Source organism: Pseudophryne corroboree, chromosome 4 (assembly GCF_028390025.1).
Source record: "Pseudophryne corroboree isolate aPseCor3 chromosome 4, aPseCor3.hap2, whole genome shotgun sequence".
In the NCBI taxonomy this organism is placed as follows: Eukaryota; Metazoa; Chordata; class Amphibia; order Anura; family Myobatrachidae; genus Pseudophryne; species Pseudophryne corroboree.
The window spans coordinates 419,569,739-419,595,509 of record NC_086447.1 but is presented as its reverse complement, the minus strand read 5'-3'; the positions used below and the strand labels follow the sequence as shown (position 1 = coordinate 419,595,509).

At 40.0% G+C, this 25,771-nt stretch overlaps 1 protein-coding gene across 4 annotated transcripts in view; it reads left to right on the top strand.

Annotated features, from left to right (window-relative positions):
- Positions 1-25,771, top strand: part of COL12A1 (collagen type XII alpha 1 chain) — a 248,292-nt gene that overhangs the window by 102,197 nt on the left and 120,324 nt on the right. For all 4 annotated transcript variants that reach the window (XM_063916822.1, XM_063916821.1, XM_063916824.1 and 1 more), the window contains 14 exons: positions 3,430-3,579; positions 5,037-5,156; positions 5,278-5,442; positions 8,024-8,173; positions 8,601-8,740; positions 10,091-10,220; positions 13,056-13,201; positions 15,161-15,290; positions 17,028-17,167; positions 18,315-18,447; positions 20,004-20,143; positions 20,227-20,359; positions 20,451-20,477; positions 21,603-21,745. In XM_063916822.1, coding sequence (XP_063772892.1) covers positions 3,430-3,579; positions 5,037-5,156; positions 5,278-5,442; positions 8,024-8,173; positions 8,601-8,740; positions 10,091-10,220; positions 13,056-13,201; positions 15,161-15,290; positions 17,028-17,167; positions 18,315-18,447; positions 20,004-20,143; positions 20,227-20,359; positions 20,451-20,477; positions 21,603-21,745 — 1,847 coding nt within the window. The remainder of the gene's footprint in view (positions 1-3,429; positions 3,580-5,036; positions 5,157-5,277; positions 5,443-8,023; positions 8,174-8,600; positions 8,741-10,090; positions 10,221-13,055; positions 13,202-15,160; positions 15,291-17,027; positions 17,168-18,314; positions 18,448-20,003; positions 20,144-20,226; positions 20,360-20,450; positions 20,478-21,602; positions 21,746-25,771) is intronic.

The following is a 25,771-nucleotide window of genomic DNA, read 5'->3' as shown; positions in this document are numbered from 1 at the left end:
TTTTAAAACATGACCTGTTGTATATACTCAATGCATTTTCAACAGGACCTGATGAAAATGCATTGAGCATTGAAAACATTGAAACGTTGATATGGCATAAAACTTTATTCCTGAGTGCCGCCGAATGGAGCTATTATATACTGACAATAGCATATTAAATCCTGTGACTGCTGGATTTCATTTTCAATTTTATTGACGGTTTTTGTACTATTTGTATCATGATTGTATCTGTCCACCAGCCAGTGTGTTTTCATTGTATTTAATATATTTTGCAGTATTAAATATCCTGCTCCAGAAAGCACAGTTACAATGCCCCCCCCAAGTGCTCCCACCCCCCTCCATAGAAAGAAAGCACAGACACCATCATTCCCACCACAGCACCCCCCCTTCCATAGTCAGAAAGCATATCCACCATAACCCCCACGCCACCAGCACCCCCTCCCTCCCATCCATAGACAAAATGCACAGGCACCATCATTTTTCACCCCCTCCCCTCACCCTCACACTCATGCTGTTTAAGTGCCGTGACCCAGCCAGCATAATTATAGACTACCGCCACCTGCCAGCTCACCCGCCCCCAGCATATGCAAAACAGAATTTGCTGCTGCTACTGAGTTACTGTGGGGAGTGAAGACAGTCTGTCGCCGCTGCCTACCATGCTCCTCACCTCTCAAGCCACACATGAGAACAGTCTTGGAGGAGTTGCTCCTCCAACATGCAGCCAGTGGCCAGCCTCCCAGTGTGTACATAACGGAGGCAGCTGCTGCAGCCACAGAGTGAGTTACAGATACTGCCTGAGCTCCGGGGCCGAAATATATATATAAAAAAAAAATTAAAAAATTGGTGAACTGTACGACAGATCAGCAGCCAGGGAGGGTTTCTAGGTATTCGTAAACTCCCCCTGTGTGCACATATGAATATGGTAGTTAGGAGCTGAATAGCTAGTATTTTATCTCCATCCACATCCAAGGAATCCGGACCGCTCATCAGTAGGGGTTATTCCCAGGGTAGTTTTAAGAGAGGAGGCAGCCTCCCCCGTCTGGGCCCCCTCCTCTCTGCCGGGCGCCAGCAGCAACACAGCGCTGTAGAGAGTCTGAGCAATAGAGTGCTCAGACACTAATGCGCATGCACAGATCTCCGGGAAAATGGCATGGTGGACGTCTTTCTGATGAATTCTGCAGCACTGCTGCCATCAGTGTGGGATTCCATAGGGATAAATATAAAAAAAATGGGTGCAGCATGTATGGTGTGGGCCCCTTGGACTCAGGGGCCCTTGTACACCGCACATCCTGCACCCATTATAAATACGCCAGTGGTTGTTCCCATGTCTCGTCATTCAGAGTTTGTGCACCGATTCCACTCCTGTTCCTTCCTCACAAGAGCTTATACTCCATAACTGATGCAGTTATAGCTGTTCACTCATACACTTTTTGCGCAATATGGCGTGAGACACATGCTGTGCACTTTTCCCTTTGCATCTTAGTTCACATATAGGTGGTCATTCCGAGTTGATCGCTCGCTAGCAGTTTTTAGCAGCCGTGCAAACGCTATTCCGCCTCCCACTGGGTGTGTATTTTAGCTTAGCAGAAGTGCGAGCGAAAGGATCGCAGAGCGACGGCAAAGTTTTTCGTGCAGTTTTAGAGTAGCTCAATACCTACTCAGCGCTTGCGATCACTTCTGACTATTCAGTTCCTGTTTTGACGTCACAAACACTACATGCGTTCGCCCAGCCACGCCTGCGTTTTTGCTGGCACGCCTGCGTTTTTTCAAACACTCCCTGAAAACGGTCAGTTGACACCCAGAAACGCCCACTTCATGTCAATCACTCTGCGGTCAGCAGTGCGACTGAAAAACTTCGCTAGACCCTGTGTGAAACTACATCGGCCGTTGTAATAGTTCGCAGCACGTGTGCATTGCGCCGCATACGCATGCGCAGAAGTGCCCTTTTTTTGCCTCATCGCTGCACAGCGAACTAATTCAGCTAGCGATCAACTCAGAATGACCCCCATAGTGTACTACTGTATATACTTAGGATTAGTTGGGTTTTTTGTGACAAAGCAGTAAGTATAAAGCATAAAGATGCATGGCGCAGGTCACTCATATCTGACCTGTCTTTTGCCTTTTTCATATGTATATTTCTTTAAATGTTATTATTTCAATATTTGGTGTTATAAATACTAATACACAATCTACTGTAAATGATCGCTGATGTTACAAGTTACTTGGGACTTTTAGACCTGTATTAAAGGTCACAGAATATCCTTATAATTTAACATATATCATATTATACATATTACAGCTTTAATAATCACCTTATTTCCATGGCCATACCCAAGGTCAATGAATAATAAGATTGATAGAGACACTGACCCGCAGCATCTTCCTTACAATTTTAACCCAAGAAGTGTGTTTCAAGCACCATGTGGGTAATAGCAAACTATTCTGTCCTGCGGTATCCAGTTCTATCCTACTGTAACAGCGCATCATAAGAAGCTGACTCAGAATCGGACCCATTAACTGAAACCAAAGGAATTTTGACAATACCTTAAGTGAAAAAAAAAAAAACAGGTTACTTATTTAACTATCATTTTAGCGTATTTGCTCATAGTAAGATTAATAAAACAAAATATTTGTTTTTTACCTTATACATTTAGAAGTCTTCTGCTCCAGGAACAGCAAACTATATCTAAACAGAATGTACACTGTGGATTTTTTGGCTCTAGTGATATCAACAACTAATGTTGTTTGTTAATATTATAGTATACCTCCTTAATATTGTAACATTCCTGTTTGTTTATCTTTGCAACGTACGCATAAATCCAAAACATACTGGCACTAACCCATTGCTTTTCCCAGTACATGATAAGGATTAATTGCAAAACTATGGCAATGTTGTTTACATTATTCTGTGTATGTTTAACATTTGTAACTTATTTCTGTTCTGTTGATAAAGTTTAGGTTTTTATTTTCAAGCAGAAGAGAACTTTATTGTAAAAGCTTTTAATAGGCTATCGCCAGCACTGGACCAAATTCTGAACCATATATAGATATATCTGAAGTCTAATTTTCTAAACAAAATGGCTTTCAAACACCCTGCACAAGCTGCCACAGGAACACTGAGTTCAAGATGGAGAATGCATGCTTATAATATTGTGTTTCATTTCAATACTGTTATGTGTTGTGTGTTTTATTATCAAAGTTCTTATGATAATCCGTATGTTGATGTCTCTGTGATAACTGTGAAACTTCCTATCCTTTTTGTTGTTCTGTTTCTTACTTTCCTTGAAATGTTCAAATACTTTTTTCTCTTGTTCTTTCTTAGTTTCATGTAAACAAAATGATATACAGTATTTGAATGCAGTGATTCCATGTAGATAAAATCATATGCTTTATTGGTTTATTTATCTTTCTCCGTAATTAATGTAACAGGACTGGAGTGCAAAACTAATGCTGCTGCAGACGTAGTTTTGCTGGTAGATGGTTCTTGGAGTATTGGTCGGCCAAATTTCAGGACTGTCAGGTCTTTTATCTCACGATTGGTTGAAGTCTTTGAGATTGGCCCAGACAAAGTGCAGATTGGTAAGTAATCATAATCAACTTTAGTAGGAAAGGGCAAACGCTTATGCTGACAAAATATTGTAAAATTTGTATAATATCCCTTTCACACAGAGGTTTCTACCCGGTAATTTGCCAAGTCAACCGGGGTTGAAATTCTGGGACTGTGATCCAGGAATTTACCAGGGTTGGAGACATGGGAATTTCGACCCGGGTTGAATCCTTCACACAGAAGAAATACCCGTTTTGATCCACAAATTACTGGGTAGAACTGCTTCACCCAGTAATATGTTTCCCTTTGTGAAAGGCGGGGTCAGGCTGGGTCCGGCTAAGTGAACCGGCATTGAAATGCCGGGTAAAAGCTGGGAATTTCAGACATTTCTGTCTCAAAAGGGTATAAACAATCAGATTTTAACCTTTGCTGCAAATAAATTTGTGGAGCAAAATAGACACATTAGTGTAAGAGCAGATGTCTGCCTAGTAGTCCCACTGGAGTAACGAGGGTGGAACCCATTGTTTGTAGAAGCGTAGAAACCAGATTTTGTTTGAACAGCAAGATTATTATAATTAGATAAAGGGGTGCACCCATTCTCTTTCTGCAAAAAAGGGACTTACATTTTACACTAGGTCACAAATGGTGAACTTGTATCCTTTTCTAATTTTCACAATTTAAAACACTTCCCATACACAATGCACTGTTTAATAAAAATAAAAATAATTATTAAATGGTCAGTTTGACTCATCCCCAAATCCTTAACCAGCCCCAATGATAGATAATCTGGGATAGTTTCTCCTACAATAGAGAACATTATATAAAAGACTCCCTAAAATGCTCTTACACCTCTTCAAGATGTAAAATAAAATTGTATGTTCTTTATTGCTGATCCCTTGTTGTACAAATAAAGAATAAATTCTAAGTAACTAAGGATTAGAAAGCTGGACTTCAATGTGATGTTTATAGTACTCCTCCTAAAGAGTTTTATGCATCTCCATGCATTGAGGTGTGCATACAGTTTGTGGAACTGAGTACTGGGAGAGTAGAAACGGATCTTAATGTCTGCTAGGGGGACCATCAAGGTGCATTAGTGCACATCAGGTGCACTTTGTAAATGAATATAGTTTTATGAACACTTTTGGAAATCTTGGAAACGGATAGTATGTTGGAAATGTAATAGGGTGTTTGAATCAAAAAGTGAGAGATTTTGGTAAAATTTTCCTGTTTTTTTTAAAGTGGCAATCATTTACATGGCAAAATCAACCTGGTTTTGCCATGTAAATGATTGCCACTTAAAAAAAACAGGAGAATTTTACCAAAATCTCTCACTTTCTGATTCTCACACCGTATTACATTTCCCCCCAGATGTGGTTTGAAAATGGTTACGATTTTTTGTTTGCTACCTACTTGTCTGTCTCAGAGATTTTCTTTTTCTTAAATAAACGTATAAACATATTTTAACCTTTTATATCTATTTTCATTTCAGCACTTGCTCAATACAGTGGGGACCCCAGAACCGAGTGGCAACTAAATGCTCATGGAACAAAGAAGTCTTTGATGGATGCTGTAGCAAATCTGCCTTACAAGGGGGGCAACACTCTTACAGGTCAATTGTAACATTGTTTAACATGTAGTTACCAGTATAAACAACTGATTTTATATTTATTATGTAATATCATTTAGAGTATTTGGACAGTGTTCTTACGATGTTCATCATGTTTCATTAGGCTTGGCTTTAAATTTTATTGCACAAAATAATTTCAAGTCAGAGGCTGGCTTGAGAGATAAATCACGCAAAATTGGTGTCCTGATAACTGATGGAAAGTCACAAGATGACATTGTTGCACCGTCAAAAAGGCTGAGAGACCAAGGAATAGAACTATATGCCATTGGTAAGTGTATATTATTGTGCGTAATGCCTTCTATTAATAAAATAGTCACCCCTAAAGCATCCAAAACAATTCCATTTACTGGTTTTTAATTCATTTATAAATATTTACCTCACTTTGGACTCTTCTAAATGTTTTCTCAGGTCTCTGTTGTCTAGTGGTGTATTATAATAGGGACATTTTGTCCAATAGCCCCAGATGATAAGAGAACATTGATCTTCTCTATTCAAACTTAGGGGTGCATGTACAATCTTGACAAGAGAAAAAGTGAGTTTAGGATGGGGGCATTGGAGTATATTCAATAAACTTGGTGAGATGTTTTTGCTTTTAATACTACTTGCTGTATGAAGCTTTCTACGTAAAACACTAAAACCATGGGGGTAATTCAGAGTTAATTGCAGCAGCAAATTTGTTAGCAGTTGGGCAAAACCTTCTGCACTGCAGGTGTGGCAGATATAACATTTGCAGAGAGTTAGATTTGGATGGGTTATCCCAATCAAATCTAACTCTCTCTGCACATGTTATATCTGCCCCACCTGCAGTGCACATGGTTTTGCCCAACTGCTAACAAATTTGCTGCTGCAATCAACTCTGAATTAGGCTTCATATACAGTATGTTAGGCTTGACTTGAGCTCTGTCCAGTCATCATGGTACTGTATATTTATATTACTATTATAATATGATCATTTATCTTAATTTAATGGTGTAGAATGAGGTTTTAAACAAATACCCACATTCCATGGTATATACCAGACATGGATACTTTACTAATATGCTGCAGACATTCGGTTTCTCTTGAATAATAATGTATAGACTTTTGCCACTACTGTGTTACATAGAACACTATACTTTTATCCACTTAGTATATGTGAAATGTTTTATGATTTGCGGACTGAGAAAACTAACAATTGTCCATGTGCATATGAAACAGTCAATATCTGTGTGTGGTTCCAGGGTTTTAAATAAAATAAAGGAACTGCTTCTGATTTTAAATAGTGCTTTTCTATAGAAGTTATGCTTTAGCAGATTTATATCTGTTACATAACATGTGCATTTCATCCATTACATTAAACCAAATTCTATTAAAGCAGCCAAAACTTTTCATACCGTGTACCAAGTTACTACAAAGACAATAATGTATAAAAGAATATATATGATGTATTTTGGCTATAGAGTTAGATTACTGGCAGCGCATGAATCCAATGGAAACATTTTATTGCAAGATGTTTTAAATTGCCAGATTTTCTCCAGCCGCAAATCATGAGAGTAAGGCTGGCCCATTGCCTGCTGTACCTAAGTAGAATGCCAGCCTTCTGCCTAGCAGATGATATTCAACAACATGTATAGTACAGCTTTAGCTAAATTAATTGATGTTTTTCTATATCAGTAGGTTATTAAATATAATATAATATATTATAATATATATAATATATATAATGGTCTCCAGTATCTTACTAAAGACTGGGGAGCACTATTATTCTGTGCTCAACTTTTATAGATTCGGGGTGTCAAGTTGCCTCTGATGAGGACTCCCCCAATACTGTATTTTTACACTGTCTCCTCTTGTTTGATAGGTCCAAAACTGTCAAGTGACTTCTGCCTGAATGCTGCTCCTCACCTTTATGGGGGGAATTCAAGTGTTTTGCGCATTACTGACATTACTGTTATGTTGTTCCGTAATTTTGACAGGCTGGCAACTAGTAAAGTATAAATCCAGTTTTTGACACTTAAAATCACAATACTTGATTTCAAAAACATATATTCTGCTGCTAATGTTTTATGTTTGCAGTTTGGATTTTTTGTAAACATTATTATTGTTATTATCATAATTTATATAGCACCCAGGGCCATCTTAGTAGTATTGTAGTCCCTGGGCAAAGCAGTGAACTGGGGCCCCTACCCAACCATTCATGCAAATAATAAAAAAAAAAATGATAACTTACCATCCTGCGATCCAGCGCCTTCTCTTTGCATGCTTCCATACAGTGAATGGATGTCAGCACTCTGATTGGTGGATAGCTCCAACTATCCACCAATCAGCATGCTGACAGACATTCACTGTCTAGCTGCAATCTTGGAGGCAGATAGAGAATGCTGCCTCGCTGCTCTGATTGTGTTACCACCACTGGCCCTTGCTTGAAGGCCTCTAGAATGGTGGGGCTGTGGGCAGCTGCCCAGTGTGCCTATACGTTAAGATGGCGTTGACAGCACCACCAAGACAGTATTTGTCATTGGCTTAATTCCAGGTCCTTAACAAACATACACACACTGGGATTTTCAGCAGCCAACTAACCTACTAGGATTTTGGATGATGGTAGTAAATAGAAGAAACCCACACAAACATGGGGAACGTGTGTAAAATATTCCCATAAGGCCTCATGTTTCAATAGAGTTAGAAAAATATATAGAAAAGGCATCAGAAATGCATCAATATAACTTTGTGCCAAACCAGTGAATGTGCTAAGAACACTGAATAAGATAGATCAATGGATACTGTATATGTATATCACCTGCATGTATTATGTATGATTTTATTGCATTGATTACTATAGGGCTAATAAGCTCATTTCGTCTTCCTGCCAGGTATAAAGAATGCAGATGAAAATGAACTGAAGGAAATAGCCACAGATCCTGATGCTGTCTATGTGTTCAATGTGAATGATTTCAACCAGCTCACCAATATTGTTGAGCCCCTCACTACAAATCTATGTAATAGTGTTAAGAGTGGTGGAGGTGAGTCGCACATTTTGGATTGTACTGTATGTATTTGCATGATTCAGCAAACTTTGTCTCTACCTGTTGTTAAACTATATCTTCAGCATACTTCAGTACCTACCTAAAAATAAAATACAATACACTTGTCTTAAATAAGTGGTAAAAAATGTAACTGATCCCTATCTCACACATCCAAGTTATTCCCTGCCAGAAGTAACTTTCTGTTTTTAACAGTTTCTTGTGCTTACTTATATCACCTATTCTGTCCCTGAGGCAGTGCATGTTCTCCACCACTCCCTTTCTCCACAAGGACAAAAGTACACTTATCAATGCTTTATGTGCTGCAAAATATTTCTAGTTGCAGCAGCATGAAATGATGCTCCATGCTTTCATACATTATATACACATGTTTTTACAATACGGTAACTGTCATATATGAACACAGATGATCTGGAAGCACCATCTAACCTAGTGACGTCAGAGCCCACCCCTCGGTCTTTTAGAGTATCATGGGTACCACCATCTCATAGTGTGGACAAATTCAGAGTGGAGTATTATCCTGTATCTGGAGGTAGACCTCAAGAGGTGAGGTGTTTAATATATATTACGCTGTTTTAATAATCAAGATAATTTGTTTTTTGCATATACGGCTGTATTTATTGTATCCACTTACTGTACAAATGAAACAGATATTATTGCACTGACCCATGGCGAGGAATAATTTTTGCCATAGTTAGCACAGCGAACGTACTGTACCATTTTAAACACAGGAGAAAAATGCAAACTCACTGTAGTGCATTAAAGTATGCTCCATTTGTTTTAACAGACTTGCACTTGACTGTGTGCTGGTACAACTCTAGGCCACCAAGAGATCTGCCATCCTAATAATTGGGAGACTATGGGGTCTATGTACTAAGCCCTGGACAGAGATGAAGTTGACGGAGATAAAGTACCAGCCAACCAGCTCCTAACCTCCATGTTATAGGCTGTGTTTGAAAAATGACTGTTAGGAGCTGGTTGGTTGGTACTTTAACTCCCTCCACTTTATCTATCTTCAAGGCTTAGTACATACACCACTATATTTTTTTTGTATACAATGTCCTTCTGCAGCAGCTATGTGCTGCAGAAGAGGCTGTGATTATGCCTCCAGTACACGCACAGGACCCCAGACAAGCCAAACCAGGCTACTTTGTACCCGCTCCCCCACTGTCTCGATCACCATGGTACTAACTGAAGCTAGAATTAATGAATTGACCCTGTTGATCTTATCTATGTAACATTTGATGGACTGACCGCTTATATCTATATCATGCTCATATACGTCCATGCTCTTTGTATTAGCTCACATCTATAAGCAGGACTTCAATCAAAAACCCTGTTTTCCCATGCTTTGCCTGTTTCAGAAAGTATATTTCTCCCATCAGCTGAAGTCAATTGTTTGGACATATGAATGACCAGATGACTGTGAACACTCATTACCCCATTCCAGTTGTTAAACTTGAGCTGTTCATAGAGAGCAAAAGCAACATGCTCTAAAGAAATTATAGCGAAGGACTTAAGTTTGGGTTAGGGATTGTGATATAAGGATTAGGGATCACTCATTACTAGAGATGTGCATGGATCCCAGGGTTTTGGTTCTAATTCATCCTTAATGTTTTGGTTTTGTCAAAACCACCCTCAAGTGTTTTGGTATGGATTTGGATTTTGGATCGGTTTAAAACTGATTTAAAAAAGTTGATAATCATTGAAAATAATTGATAAAAATCGATAAAAACAGCTTCTCAGTCCTTGCGCATTCATACACACAGATGTACAGCAACGTTTCTGATGAGTGACCGCCAAAAGACCTTTGAATCAAACCCACAGCCTATAAAGACACTCCGCTTACTGCTACTTTAACTCCCATGCTTAGTGGTGTGTTTCTTCTTTCTGTAGGTTATTGTTAGCAGATCTGACAGAACCACAGTACTGACTGATCTAAAGCCTGAAACAGAATACTTTGTGAAGGTGTTTTCAGTGGTAGAAGGAGAAAGCAGTGACCCCTTGGAAGGCCGAGAAACAACCTGTACGTATCGCTTCACCTTTTATGCACAAACATATATGCAAATATAGTTTGTTGTTCTAATATATTTAAAGTTAAACTAAGCTATAATGTTCACTCAGTGATCTAAATTTTTGATAAATGGCTTTTACAGTCTTGAAAAAAACCTGTTTTTTTCCTGTATAAATTTCTACTTTAAATCTCCTGGCTAACTTGCCCAAACATATCGTCCCTATCAGCAACCCAGAGACTATTACATTTGCCCTTTTTTTGTGTGCAGTATGATTTTGTCACAGTTAACTATCTCTCTGTAAAGTAATTGTTTAACCAGGGGGTTCTCATTATTGTTACTATAATGATAGTACTGCTTCTCAGCATGTAGGTACAGTTAAGAGGAATGATAACAAGATTTAACTTCCCTCTATAAAATAATTTTTTGTGGGACGTATAAGAATTATTACTTTTTGCGCTGTGATTTCTGAGTTATCCTCAACTTCTAAATCACTTGGCTGACTGGCTAAGTGCACTTTACACATGTGGTCTTCATTTACTAATGTTTAAAATGAGAAAATATTTTCTACAAGAAATGGTTAAAACATCTGTTCTGTGTAATTGGAAACCACATTCATTGCACAGAAAGAACCTGTGTCATTGACCTTACCACTGCAATACGTCATAATATTTTCCGATGAATACAGACCAAAAGACACATATTATGACATCATTATTGCCAGTTGCATGGGTTATATTCTGTCTGTACTAAGTGATAGTTTATAGAGACTTATGCTGAGATAGATGAATATGTATCCAAAAAATGTGATCTAAAAATCCACACATAAAAATAGTGCATTTATACCCACGTACAATGGCCCTCATTCCGAGTTGATGGCTCGTTAGCTACTTTTAGCAGCCATGCAAACGCATAGTCGCCGCACACGGGGGAGTGTACTTTCGCTTTGCAGGAGTGCGAACGCCTGTGCAGCAGAACGGCTGCAAACACATTTTGTGCAAAGCAAGACCAGCCCTGTAGTTACTTATCCTGTGCGATGATTGCTGCTACGAATGACACGGTAATGACGTCAGATACCCGCCCAGCGAATGCCCGATCACGCCTGCGTTTTTCCAAACACTCCCAGAAAACGGTCAGTTGCCACCCAGAAACTCCCACTTCTTGTCAATCTCCTTGCGATTGGCTGTTCGACTGAAAGTGTTGCTAGTACCTGTGCAAAAGCACGATGCTCTTTGTACCCGTACACCGAGCCTGCGCATTGCGTTCAGTTTTGCCAATTTTTTAACTGATCGATACGCAGCGAACAACGGCAGCTAGCGATCAACTCCGAATGAGGGCCAATGTCAGAGGTATTTCAAAAAGCATCCAGCATTAGCATATCTACCATAATAGGTGCATGGTGTGTACACAGGCATCAGGGTCCAGGGGAGACCACAGCCTGCACCCATAGATGATACTTACCTGTCCATCAGCGCCGTAGACATTGCCAGGAAAATGATGCGGATGACTTTTTCCTGGATATTTGCACATACGTAGTTGAGTGATCAATGGGACAAGGACACAGACACAGATGCCATGTTCCCGGAGATCAGCTCATGCACAGTAGATGCAGACATATTGCCAGAGTCTATTCTGCACATGTGCTGGTGAGAGAGGGGTGAGGGACCGCACAGAGGCTGCACATGGGCCCCATCCTGTCTTGTTCCACTCCTGGTCATCAATCTATGCACAAGTAGCATATGCATCACTTTTTACCTGGCATAGGTCAGACACATTTACACCAAAATACACAACCAGGTCTTTGGCATACAGTATGGAACACTTGTTTACATGTATTTGGTAAAGAAGAACAAATTCCATGCTCAGTCTCATTTAAATAGAAAACCCTCTGTAATACAGCAATTACTGTATTCTTTATTGTGTATGAATGGAAGTAACATGCCCACCAAATCATACAATGGGGTCTATTTACCAATAAAAATCATTAGCGTTGTATACTGCCCAGTAACAGCGATACCTAAGATAATTCCATGTGTATGTATCAATACTGACCTATCCAGTGTGGAGTGTCTCTCTCCTCAGCAATCCTCTGTTATTGGTTGCCAGCAGCCTACCTTTACCGACAAAAGGTTATTGTATAATGTGCATTCTTTTTTATAACAAAAATCTATTTTTACAGCATTTGCTTCTTTTAACAGTTAGGGCAGAAGTTCCTAAAGGCGGTCCTCAAGGCACCCCAACAGTCCAGGATTTAGGTATATCCATGGCTCAGCGCAGATGGTTAAATCAAATTGACTAAGGTGCTAATTAAGTCACCTGTGGCCAAGCATGGATACATTTAAAACCAGGACCGTTGGGGTGCCTTGAGGACCGCGTTTGGGAACCTCTGAGTTAGGGGGTTATATAATAGGTTGCCAGACTATGGAGTTCGCTGCTAAATTTAAATTGGCAATTGGATAACCAGTCTTATATTTTATTGCCACATTAAATATAGAGACAAAGTCATGCTAGTTCTGTAATCTTAAGATCTATTACATGACCCCCTATAACTCTGTTTATCATCAAGATGAATAATGACTTGAGTATGCCACAATATCTTGACACGTTTTAAATGTATCTTCATACTGATGCATTTATGTGTATGTGTTTTTTAATTGCATGTATTGTAAGTAGTGGGCAACTCAAAAGAATGAAAGAAACACTTAATTTTGTAGCACACATTTTAGGTCTGCACTTTGGACGCAAATTTATTCAACTCTAAGAGCTTCAATATAATAGTAAACAACTTTACATGTCAAGAAAATTTCATGAATAAAAACAAAATAATACAAATCTATTAATCTCCACAGTGCCAATCCCTTCTGTTAGAAATCTCAACATCTATGACATTGGAACAACAACAATGAGAGCAAGATGGGAAGCTGCCAAAGGAGCCTCTGGATATTTATTGTTATACGAGCCTGTCAATGCTACTGTTCCTGCAGTAGAAAAAGAGGTGAGGAAAGCTGGACCACCCGCCACTGTACACACAAATCTCAGAGCTGGTGGCACTGAATAATAAGATGGAGGACAGCATGTTTCTTCTATTTTATATGAGTGCACTATGACTCAGGGCCATCTTAATGTACAGTATAGGCACACTAGGCAGCTGCCCAGGGCCCCACAATACCAGAGGCCTTTAAGCAGAAGTGTGTGATGGTCACACAATCAGAGTAGCAAGGCAGCTGATTGGTGGGAGGCTGGAGCTATCTACTAATCAGAATGCTGACAACCATTCACTTTATGGAAGCATGAGGAGAGATGGTACAGGACCGCAGGAGGGGCATGTTATGATTTTTTTTTTTCATTCGATCCCATGAATGTGTATGCAAGGGTAGGGATGGACTGGGGGCCAAAATCGTCCCTGGCATGCGCACGAGTTGAAGGCATGCTCGCGCACATGACAGGAGCACGCGCACGGACACTAACGATGGGGGTGTGCTGTGAGTCAATGGGACGTGGACTCACGGCACTCCCCCATTTCCATGGAAATGGGCCGGGGGGTGCCGCAAGTCAGGAGGGGGGCGTGAACTTGCGGCACGCCTCCATTTTCATGGAGACGGGCAGGGGTTCAGACCAGAGAGCCCGAGGCTGCGCCGAGTGCGGCCTTCCCGGTTCTCTGTATTACAGGACCAGCCCACCAGCCCATCAGCCCTTCTGGCATTTGCCAGAAGTGCCAAATGAACAGTCCGGCCCTGTGTAAGGGTCCCAGTGCATTGCTTTGCACAGAGTCTACAATGCTGTTAAGATGGCCCTGCTATGTAAATCCATGGGACGTGGCACCACAAATTGCATCATTACTACCTCACTACAGCTGTACAGCATTGTGCAGTGAGGGCAAAGCCACAATGATGCAGTTCACTGTGTTATTGTGTTATTCAGTCCTTGGAATGCCAACTTATCTGGGTAAAGAGAACGCATCAGAAAGGCTAGTTTACTCTGTCGGATTTCCAAGAGTGCTGCCTGAAATACATGAGTCTCCTGGACTCTAGGCAGGTATGACACATTCAGAATAAAGGCAATTCCCACACTAGAGACAAAAAAAATCTAAGAACTATCCATCAAGGGAATAACAAGGATTTTTTTTTATATAGACAGAAGGTTATTAATCCACCAATATAATTGTACAACCACTGGGTGCTACCCACTGATTCAAATGTACAAATAATTGGGGAAAAGAAAGGGAATCCGTTAAGATATGGATGCACTTGTTCCCTTAGTATAAACAGTTAAAATTATGATTTATTCAATATAAGACATATGTTCATATATGAAAATAATTGTACATATTTCAAGAGGGTGAGTGGTGCTAGTAAATGTATAGTAAAACAGGTTCAACAATCTAAAAATGCTCTTGCTAATTTACAGAGATTTGTATTTTGTGTCACTCTATTTTACAGGTTGAGTATCCCATATCCAAATATTCCGAAATACGGACTTTTTCAAGTGAGACTGAGATAGTGAAACCTTTGTTTTCTGATGGCTCAATGTACACAAACTTTGTTTAATGCACAAAGTTATTCAAAATATTGTATTAAATGACCTTCAGGCTGTGTGTATAAGGTGTATATGAAACATAAATGAATTGTGTGAATGTACACACACTTTGTTTAATACACAAAGTTATAAAAAAATATTGGCTAAAATTACCTTCAGGCTGTGTGTATAAGCTGTATATGAAATATAAATGCATTCCGTGCTTAGATTTAGGTCCCATCACCATGATATCTCATTATGGTATGCAATTATTCCAAAATACGGAAAAATCCGATATCCAAAATACTTCTGGTCCCAAGCATTTTGGATAAGGGATACTCAACCTGTATTATGTCATGTTGCATAAGTAAATTAAAGTTGTATACTTGTTCAAGTGGTATTGAATTATATTTAGAACAATTTTTCCTGACAATTGCAGATGCGTGTTGGCTCATCAGTCACTGACGTACGATTGGAAGAACTCTTCCCTAACACTGAGTACACTTTGACTGTTTATGCACTTTTTGATGATCTCACCAGTGATCCACTCACAGCTCAGGAAGTGACATGTAAGACTTTATCTTCTTACTTCTCTCTCTAATTCATTATCAGTAGAAAAAGATAGACTACTGTAAGATAAAATAACATGTACAGTATTTGACAAAATTCAGTAGCCAGGTAAGTCTGTGGTAATATTGCTAGTCAGCACTGTACATTTAGGGGATCATGACACAAACAAATAACATGCAATAACATGAAACAGAAGGTAACAATGATCCTGTCCAAACAGGTTTTCAGTCTAAGAGGTGTTGAAACATCAGAAATATAAGAAATATAATGTAGTGGAATACCAATTATAGCTGTTGGCAGGATACATGTTCATGGTACAGCCACTCTGCTAATTCTTGGACCCAGACAGCCGATGGACACAGGTCCTGTGCAATCACCTGGCCCCATTCAGTTGATAACCACAGGTAGAGCACCTGTTCCTGGCAGTTGGGTATTACAGCTATAGGGGCGTATTCATTTAGTGTTGGTTATTTCATCCTGGAGAAAAATGGCACTTTTCTGCTGTTTATAGGTCGAATTTACATTTGACCTATTCAATGACCGTGCCATTTTTATACTGGAGGAAAAAAACGCCACGGACAAAAACCACCTGGATTGGCGAATTTGCCGCCGATCCACGTGTTTTGGCGAATTTGCGGATGTTTTTGCCCATTTTTAGGTCCATTTTCGCCTATGCCAATTCGTCCACAAAAAAAAATGACCGAAAAGGCATGGGCAAAAAGTGACTCCAAAATGGGCAAAAAGATGCCCGCAATTGAATACACTAATGTCGAATTAGTGCAGTTTTTTCGGCTAGCCGAAGAAAACGGCACTAAATGAATACGCTCCATAGTGCTAGAGTCTGGCAACAGGCAGTTTGTATGTGCATATAGAGCATGTTAGGGTCTATGTACTAAGCCATGGAAAAAGATAAAGTGGATTGAGACAAAATACCAGTCAATCAGCTCCTTACTGCCATGTTACGGGCTGTGTTTGAAAAATGGTTCTTACTTTATCTCCATCCACTTTATCTCTATCCAATTCTTAGTACATAGAACCCTCATTTCTGGCTCTGAGCAATTGGTGAAGGTAAATGAAATAAAGTAGTGTGGTAAAGCACTACTTCTTCGGAATGTAAGTGCTGTGTACATAAGTTTATTAACTATGTAGTCTCTTCATAAATCAGGCCTCTGTCAAACATTAAATCAGTACTCTTTTCAGGGTAGCGCATAATCCCTTTTATTGAGAAATGGGGCTGCATTGGCACAAAGTGTGGACTGATTTTACAGTTGTTACATGAGTTCATAAAATGTGGATTCCTGATTATTTCTATAATAATAATAATACTAATAATACTAATAATACTAATAATAATAATTATCATTATTATTTATATTGAATCACTCCGGCAAAGCACAAGCATGTGAAACCAGGGATTCAGTAGGATTTCCCGACAGTCGGGATCCTGGCGGTCGAAATACCGATGCCGGAGTCGCTACAGTCAAAATTTCGACATCGAGCGCAGCGAGTCCCCTCGCGGGCTCAACTGCATCCCGAAACCAGTAGTCATCAGTACATAAGTTGTTTCTATGCAAATCACAATTTATTACAAATCACAATTTCTGTCTCTGTATAAAATAAATTGAACAGTGCCATTTCAGGGGCAGTTCTTTGGAATTTCAATATTATAATTATCCATTTTGATTTGTAACTATTCGGCACTGTATTCTAAATATTTCTGCCTACTTTATTTACAGTACCAGTCCAAGGGGCTGGAAATATAAGACTCAGAGATATTACCCATAGCTCAATGAATGTCTTCTGGGATGCTGCTCCTGGAAATGTCAGAAAGTACATTGTGAAGTACAAAACTGAAGGAGAAGATGATTACAAAGAGGTAAAAAAAACATTGTGTTTTATAAACTATCAAATTTTGAACTGCATTTAAAAAACAATATTTGCCTACTGTATATTGTATTTAGGAAATGGTATAGTATGTTGTACTATAAGATTATTCTTTCAAAACGGCCAACCAGAAGATGCCACCTGCGACCCACGGAAGTGTGCAACTGGGCATAGACATCAGACAATATGCATGATTTGTCATTACAATAGGCAAATCGTGCCAATATCATCCTGATGTGTACCCAGCCTAACTCTAAGAGGCAGATTCAATTAGTTGATGCCAGCAATGTGCCCTTCCAAAATGGCACCTTGCATCCAGCAACATGCCTAAAATGGCTGCCTCACCTGGATACCTCGTGGGTAGGATGAGTAATCCCTGCAAGTGATGACCCAAAATGGCTGACATACCCTTTCCAGTATCTCCATGGTCTCTGTATTTCATAAAAGCTAAACTTCTTGTATATTCATAGTTTCTGTACTGTATTATGTTCATACTGTTAAGTGCCTTGCCTCCTATAGGATGAAAGAGAGCTATGTAAATAACATTATTATCATCATTATTATTATTATTATTATTATTATTATTGCAAATTTTTCCTCTAACTCCATAGAGGTGCAAAGGAAAACTTGTGATGTTTATATCTACTGTAATAGGCATACATGTGCACAGTTAAGCATTCTGTGGCACATCATGTTTATACTGAATCAGCCCATAAAACTCAGAGTTCTTAGCTTCCCGACCAAGTATACGTTTTATGACCACAATCTTATGATTAGGCAGTCTTACGTCCCTTACTTCACATTTTTAAATGACTTTTTGATGTATCTGAAACAATTTATTTGCTTAATGTATATGTGTTTATTTTTTATACCCTCACTTCAAGAAACCTTGTCTATTTTATTATCAATATTATTTTGCTGTCACCTTGTTTATTAAGGTCTCCGTTGTGGGCCAGTTGTGTATGATAAGGTCTCCGATGTGGGCCAGTTGTGTATATGGGCCAGTTGTGTATATGCTCCCTTGTCATAGTTCCAAAATGTGATAACCCAGGCAGCTATACCTGAAAGCTATGATACAGTATGTGTAGACTCAGCTAAGAAAAAGATGGCTACACTTTAATATCCATCTCCTTTTCTAGGTGGAAGTGGTTGGAACAAGGACAAGTACACCTTTGATTGACCTTTTCTCTCAGACGCTGTATGATGTGAGTGTAACTGCACTGTTTGAGGATGGACTATCATCTCTGCCACGATCTACGCAGGGAACCACAGGTGCATTCATGTCCTGTCTTTCTTTTTTAAATCATGTCATTTATAAGTTTTTGTGATCCAGCATAAATATTTTTAAATTGTGTCAAATTAATATTTTTCCGTATTTGCCAAATATTTTGCATAATTAAATAAAATACTGGGTCATGCCTGTTTTAAGAAGTCACCCTTGGACTGTTTGACCCTCCCAAAGTTTCCCATATCTCCGTTATAAGAATTCCAGTGTAACTGGTGGGTATAGAACATTTTATGTTAATAGGAGGACTATGTAAAATGTAATCTTCCATTTTACATCTTTTAGGAGCATCCAGTACTTTCCCTATGCCTAACAACCTTCTATATGGTCCTGCTATCTCAGTTGTCACTTTTATGGGGTCCAGGATAGTTTCCCCACTTTTTTTCATGAACTTCTCCAAAGTTGCTTTTTGCAGAAGAGTCGCACAACCTCGACGTGAGTCCAGGGACGAATTTAGGGGCCATGGCGCCCCTAGGCACAACAGTAATGGCTGCCCCCTTCTTTTTAATTTTAATATTTACATAAATATTTAATATTTACATAAAATTGGTTATAAGCTCTCATTTGATGATTTTCAATTTAATCTAATAATACAAAAAGTTATGAACTATGACATATTTACTAAGTAGGGTAGCTTACAGGGGCAGTCTTACCCATTTACACTCCACTCAAGATGCCATAGGATGGAGTACAGTGGAAATATTTTACCATTACTGGTAAATTTCGGTCTGACAGTACTAAACAAGCATCCCTAACAAGTGCCTCCCCTAGGCACGTGCCTCACGTGCCTGCTGGGAAATTCACCACTGCGCGAGTCCCACAAATTGACATCTCTAATCTCACATCTCTAAGTTGCAATGTATGTGCATTTCATGATACAAACTAGCTTTATCAAACCACTTCTAAATGAACTAACTCTTAAAGCAGGCAGGGCTGACCTGTGGCTCTCCAGCTGTTGTGAAACTTCACATCCCAGCATGCCCTGCCACAGTTTATGGTTCTTTAATACTTACCTACAGTACCAACTGTCCCCATTCCAGCGGGACAGTCCCGCTATTTGGACACTATCCTACCCGCAGGCCGAAGCCTCCCACGAGTGTGCATGTGTGGAGGGGGGGTATAGGGGGAGCCAAAGCAGCTTGTGATCCCTGAATAGATTCCGAGTGCATCTAAATATGGCTAGGAGGTGAGCTGGTGGCTGCACAGGGAGTGCTGAGCATGCCACAAAATGAGGAAAACAGGGGACATGCAGTGAGACCACACCCACCCAATCAAGGCCACAAACCAAATCCAGAGAGAATAAGTCCCTTGTCAGGTACGTGAGTGTCCCAAATTGGACCCATCAAAAGTTGAGATGTATGCGAACACCAAAACTGTGGTAGGGCATGCTGGGACCTATAGTTTCACAACAGATGTGGAGCCACAGGTTGGCCCTGTCTGCCTTAGAGCTTGCAGCCTAACTTATATTGCTATTAGTATCACTAAATAATGAAACTTTTACTAAAATAGCTATTTAATAAACTTTTTATTTTAACATGAATAGCTCCAGTACCAGCACCCGTCAACCTCAGATTTTCTGAAATTACAACAAATAGTTTCCGAGGCACCTGGGACGGTGCACCAGATGTGGCTTTGTACAGAATAACCTGGGCGCCACTTGGACGACCAAGACAAAAGAAAGAGGTAAACGCTCAGTCTTATAAGAAGAATGAAAGGAGGTAATGCATTCTTCTGTCAACCCATAAAATATAATTATGTGTTTGCAGACTATTGTTGATGGAGACAAGAACACATTGGTATTTGAAGCTCTAGATGCTGACACACCATATGATGTCTCAGTTACTGCAATTTACCCTGATGAATCGGAAAGTGAAGATCTGATGGGTGTTGAACGAACATGTAAAGACTTATCTTTTTGTTTTATACCACAATTTGTTACTACGTTATATAAATTTCATTACTCACAATTCACTGTTTTTTGTTTCATTAGTGCCAGAAGTTCCAGTTACAACTCCAAGTAAGGCTGTTTTAATTCTTAATGATTCTTAATCATTATTAATTAGCATTTATTATGAAATGCACATATTTTATACAATGTGATTCAGTTATATACAATTCAGACTTCATTATCGGAAGAATTTGCGTTCTCTGCCTCTCTCCATAGTTGTCTGCTTCGATGCAGTCACACTGCCCCTATACATTTGCTTGCTATCACTATCTGGGAGCATTTTCTCTAGCCCAAGCCTTGGTTCAAGCTGTTGATATTAGCTGGCTCTCTGTGAACAGTCACCTCTGAATATTAATATTATTATTCTTATCATTTATTTATATTATGCACGAATATTCCACAGCGCTTTACAGAGAATATTTTGCCAGTCACATCAGTCCCTGCTCCAGTGGAGCTTACAATCTAAATTCCCTATCACATGTACATGCAGACACATTCACACTAAGGTACATTTTGTTGGTACAGTAATCTCAATGTACAGTAGTACGTAATCAAATAAAATATATTCTAAATGAAAAGTATGCCACAAGTGGCACATCAGCTGCTGTGGAACTACAAATCCCAGCATGCCCTGCCACATTGTTGCAGTTAAGGTATGCTAACAATGTGGCAGGGAATGCTGTGATGTATAGTCCCATCTCAGCTAGAGTGCTGGATGTTGCTAACCCATCTGCTAAGGTCTGTGTCACTGGCATTTATTTATATATTCATTCAGTTTGTAGAAACAATGGTGGGTATCCAGTTACCCGCAGTCAATGACCATGGCTAATTGTATTGCTGGGGGCTATCCAATTAGCCCTGATGCGGCTCGCTCCTCCCCCCGATGCCTGCACTCATCAGGGATTATGCTTTGGGTGCAATGCATAATCCGTGATAAGTGGCCTGCCAGAGCCGCAATAACACATTGGATCAGGGACTTATCCCCGCTCCCAAGTGTTTTCGTGTGATCGCGGGTCCAGTTTTGGGTGATCAACATGGCCTCTAATTGGATCCAGCTACAATTACCATCGGTCATTAATCACGATATCCAGCCGGTTTGATCAGCCGAGACGGCACCAGGGCTAATTGTGTGATGCAAAATGTTGACTCATTATTATGTGTTTTGTTTTTCATTTTCATTTTTTTCAATTCTAGGCCCAAGAGATGGTCCTCGAAACCTGCAGGTGTTCAATGCAACATTCAACAGCTTGACTGTGAAGTGGGACCCAGCCAGTGGCAAAGTGCAGCGATACCAAATCATTTACTCACCTACTGTGGGAGATGGGGGTGAAAAAACGGTAATATGATCATGGATAAACTTTGTTACTGTAAATTCTGACTATAGTAACAAGAACAAATAGGAAATATCAGGGTCAGACAAACAGATTTGCTGTAGGAAGATAACTGCACTTAAATAGATGGTTGAGCTGGAAACATATATTCTGTACAGTGCCTGTATATTCAGCTTCTTATGTTTCTGCATAAATTTAGTCATCATCTGGCCAGATATAAATATTCATGAGTATTAATGAGTGTGCAAACATCTCATGTACTGGTAAGAACATGTTTGTGTGGTCCTAGAGCAGTTCTGGAACATCATCACGCTATTTGCTATGAATACAATGAGTAGCAGTGAATGATTAAAGTACAGTAATGGTGAAGAACAAGCTAGCAACGGGAGGTAGTTATGTGACTGGCGGTCACATTACTGACCCCTACATCGCGCACGATCCAAATCCCGACAGCCGGCATGCCGACTAACAGGGACTATTCCCACTCGTGGGTGTCCTCAACACCCATAGAATCAGAATACAACCTGTGGCGAGCTTCATTGCGCTTGCCCCCTTGCTGGCATTCTGCGCCTGGGATCACGGCATCAGAATGCTGACCGCAGGGATCCCGGCCGCCGGTAAACCATACCCAACCCCTAACAACATACTACTACCCAACATAATGGGGACTAAATCCTGATCAGTCTAAACTGACACCTCAATTAGCCCTACCCACACATTGATGCGCCCAATCAACACCCGACCACCCAATCGCTCTCACAATAATTTAAAACCACATTCACGGTCTAATGCGTACAAGTAAAATGTTAAGACAAAATGCAGCAAGGCTTCTGTATCCGGAGGGGAACTGCTTAGGGAGCCCACAGGTCTTCCATCAGCTCTGGGTATCAGGGCCGTCTTAACAGCAGTGTAGGCCTCTGGGCAAAGCATTACACTAGGGATTCAAAGTAAGATAATATGTAGTATATTGAGGTAAAATTATAAAAGAATGCAAGCTTTTGGAATGTGTCAGTTATTTGTTTCACATAAAGGGCCTAATTCAGGTTGGAATGCATAAGTGTTCCTCAGCGCAGTTTCCCGATAGTCGGGAAACTGCACATGCGCAGGACCCATTCTGCACATGTGCAGAATGGGTCCTGTGATCGCATCACAGTAATGCAAATGCCTCTGCCTGATTGACAGACAGAGGTGTTCAGGGGAGGGACAGGAGCGGCTGGTGTTGCCGGAAATGGGGGCACGTCGTCACCATTTTCCGGGAGAGGCAAGGTCAAGGACTGTGTTGCGAGATGCAATTTACTTGGCCTCGCAAGTCGTCCGGAAACATCCAGCCGCTGCAGTTTGTGAGGAACATCGTGACAATCGGCCGCAATGTTAATCCCAGGCTGCAACGCCTGGGATACACCTCCTACTGCATTTGCATTCCTATGTATTGTATTTGCAAAGCTGCTGCACACAGTTTTGCATTTGCAATCCATGCTGAATTAGGTCCAAAGATAACAGGAACTTCTCTAATGGAAAAAAAAAAAACTAGTGCTGTGAGCTAGTGCAATATTTTTACATAACTTTTGAAGCATTATTTGAAAAGTGGCTTTTGTTCAGTGTGTAAAAACTATATAGAGTCCATTTTGTAATGTAACACTTCACTGAACCACCATTAAAACATTGTAGCATATATAATACAATATACATTATAGTCAATGTTTAATAAAAAGAGATATTTGCAAATTGCACTTTCTAAAAATTAAACCCAGCGATACTTTTAAAAAGAGACCCTTGTAGGATTTGTTTTTGTCTAAATTAGCATTCCGCACATTTTCTAAAACAATGATGTCTGCAATGAATAAGAAGTTGATGTGATGCACCAGGTGCTAAGGTTGTATATTTACAAGTCGCTTTAAGGGTTGGCCAGCTTCAGATGCCTTTGTTAGTTTGTACGTGTCTTTCTGCAACTGTTACTAACTAGATTGCTTTATCTTTTTGGCTTCCCTCTTGTTTTTCAACCATGTGTTTAGATCATCAGACAGAGCTGTTTATTTTCCTTGGCATTGGCTGCTTTGGACACTGTGCTGTGTCCTCTGCAATGGATACAAGTCTTTCATAAAGGAGCTTTGTATCATATCCAAGGGCAGCACAAATAAATATGTGTCGGTATAGCACAGAAGGAGGCCAAAAAGCAAAGTACTATATTAAGCTTGCAGACGGGCATGTACAAACTAACAAATACCCTGCCATGTAAAGGTGGGAATCCCTTTAATAAAGTATTATAAAGCTTACTGTTTACAACTAGTCTGCATAATTCTTTGCTTTATGTTTTAAAATAATTGACTGACTTTTCTGGGTATTATTTTATCCAAACCACTGAATAAGCAAGTTATTTAAAGAAGTAAGGAAAAGACAAATGAATGAAAAGTCCTATTTTTTATCTTCTAATGCCCTAAATACTTACTTCAAAGCACTTCCAGCTGTTCTATAAAACGCATCTGCTTGAAGTATGATGATAAAACAAAGGCACGATACTGCAATCCTGTCAGCTCAGCAGGCAAGACTGGCTTTTTCCCATATTATCTGGTGTGTTTATACAATAAGTAGAAATATTTTTGTTCCATGTTAAAGAGTTCCAGGGGCATAAAACTGATTTCTTAAAACCGTATTTCCGAATACACAAGAAACAGGTTTATTGATTGTGCAAGAGTCAGTTAGATCCATTTAATGTCCCTTAGCTTATGTCCTATGCACAGGGCTGCCAAGAGATAGGGAGTGCCCTGGCGATACTAGATGGGGGTGTGGTCACACCATGGGGAGTGCCTCCTGCAGAAGCTGCACACCTCCACACACCAGTGGTCCATGGCTTCACCATCTTTAGGGCTGGGTTTTGCCTCCATGGCAGCCCAGACCTCATGAATGCCCAGACCAATGTACCTATACAGACCTGAAATGTTTACATTGATTCTGTCTTAATGCCAATTTGGCACTCTATATTTGGGCATTATCTCAGCTGCACCATTACCATTTTGCTGGCATGCACATACTGTACCACCTTTATGAATTGATAGGCCCATTAAAGACAAACTGACAAAATATAATTTATTTGATTGCTTTTATTAGAAAAATAAATGTAGTCTCCGCATATGATGAAATATACTTTTTTATAATGGTATTTTAACAGTTAGGCAGGATTACTTATCATTTGATATAAGATGGATTTTATCAGTGCTGAAGGTGTCTTTTTCCAACAAAAAAACATTTAACACTGACTATAAATCTGATGCAACAAAATAAATGGGTAGTAATATCGCTGGACGATGTATATACACATTGATCACTCTCTAGCCTGCCTTTCAGGGCAATGGGCCTAATTCAGGCCTGATCGCTAGGCTGCATTTTCGTACAGCGGGCGATCAAGTCTAAACTGCACATGTGTATGCACCGCAATGCCCAGGCACGTCGCACGGGTACAAAGCGGATCACCGCTTAGCGATGGGTTTGTACAAAGGATCCATTTGCACGGGCGTTCGCAAGGAGATTGACAGATAGAAGGCATTTGTGGGTGTCAACTGACCATTTTCTGGGAGTGTTTGGAAAAACGCAGGCATGTCCAAGCGTTTGCAGGGAGGGTTCCTGACATTCCTGACGTCAGTTCCGGTCCCGGACAGGCTGATGTGATCGCAGCGGCTGAGTAAGTCCTGGGCTACTCCAAGACTGCTCAAAATCTATTTGTACAGCTCTGCTACACATGCGTTTGCACACTTGCACAGCGAAAATAAACCCCCCTATAAGCGGCGACTATGCGAACGCAGGACTGCAAAAAAACCCTAGCGAGCGAACAGGTCTAAATTAGGCCCAATGTACAGTTTAAATCATGGCACCTACCCACTTGTGCTGCAAACCTAAATAGTGATATCATTTCTGACATGTAGGTCTAATAAAATATGTAGGCTATATCTGACAGCCCAAAGCAATTTCTTGTGCTTTCTACCCCATAAAATTCATGAAAAGAAATACCAAACAGCCTAGGATGTGTCACTATAAACA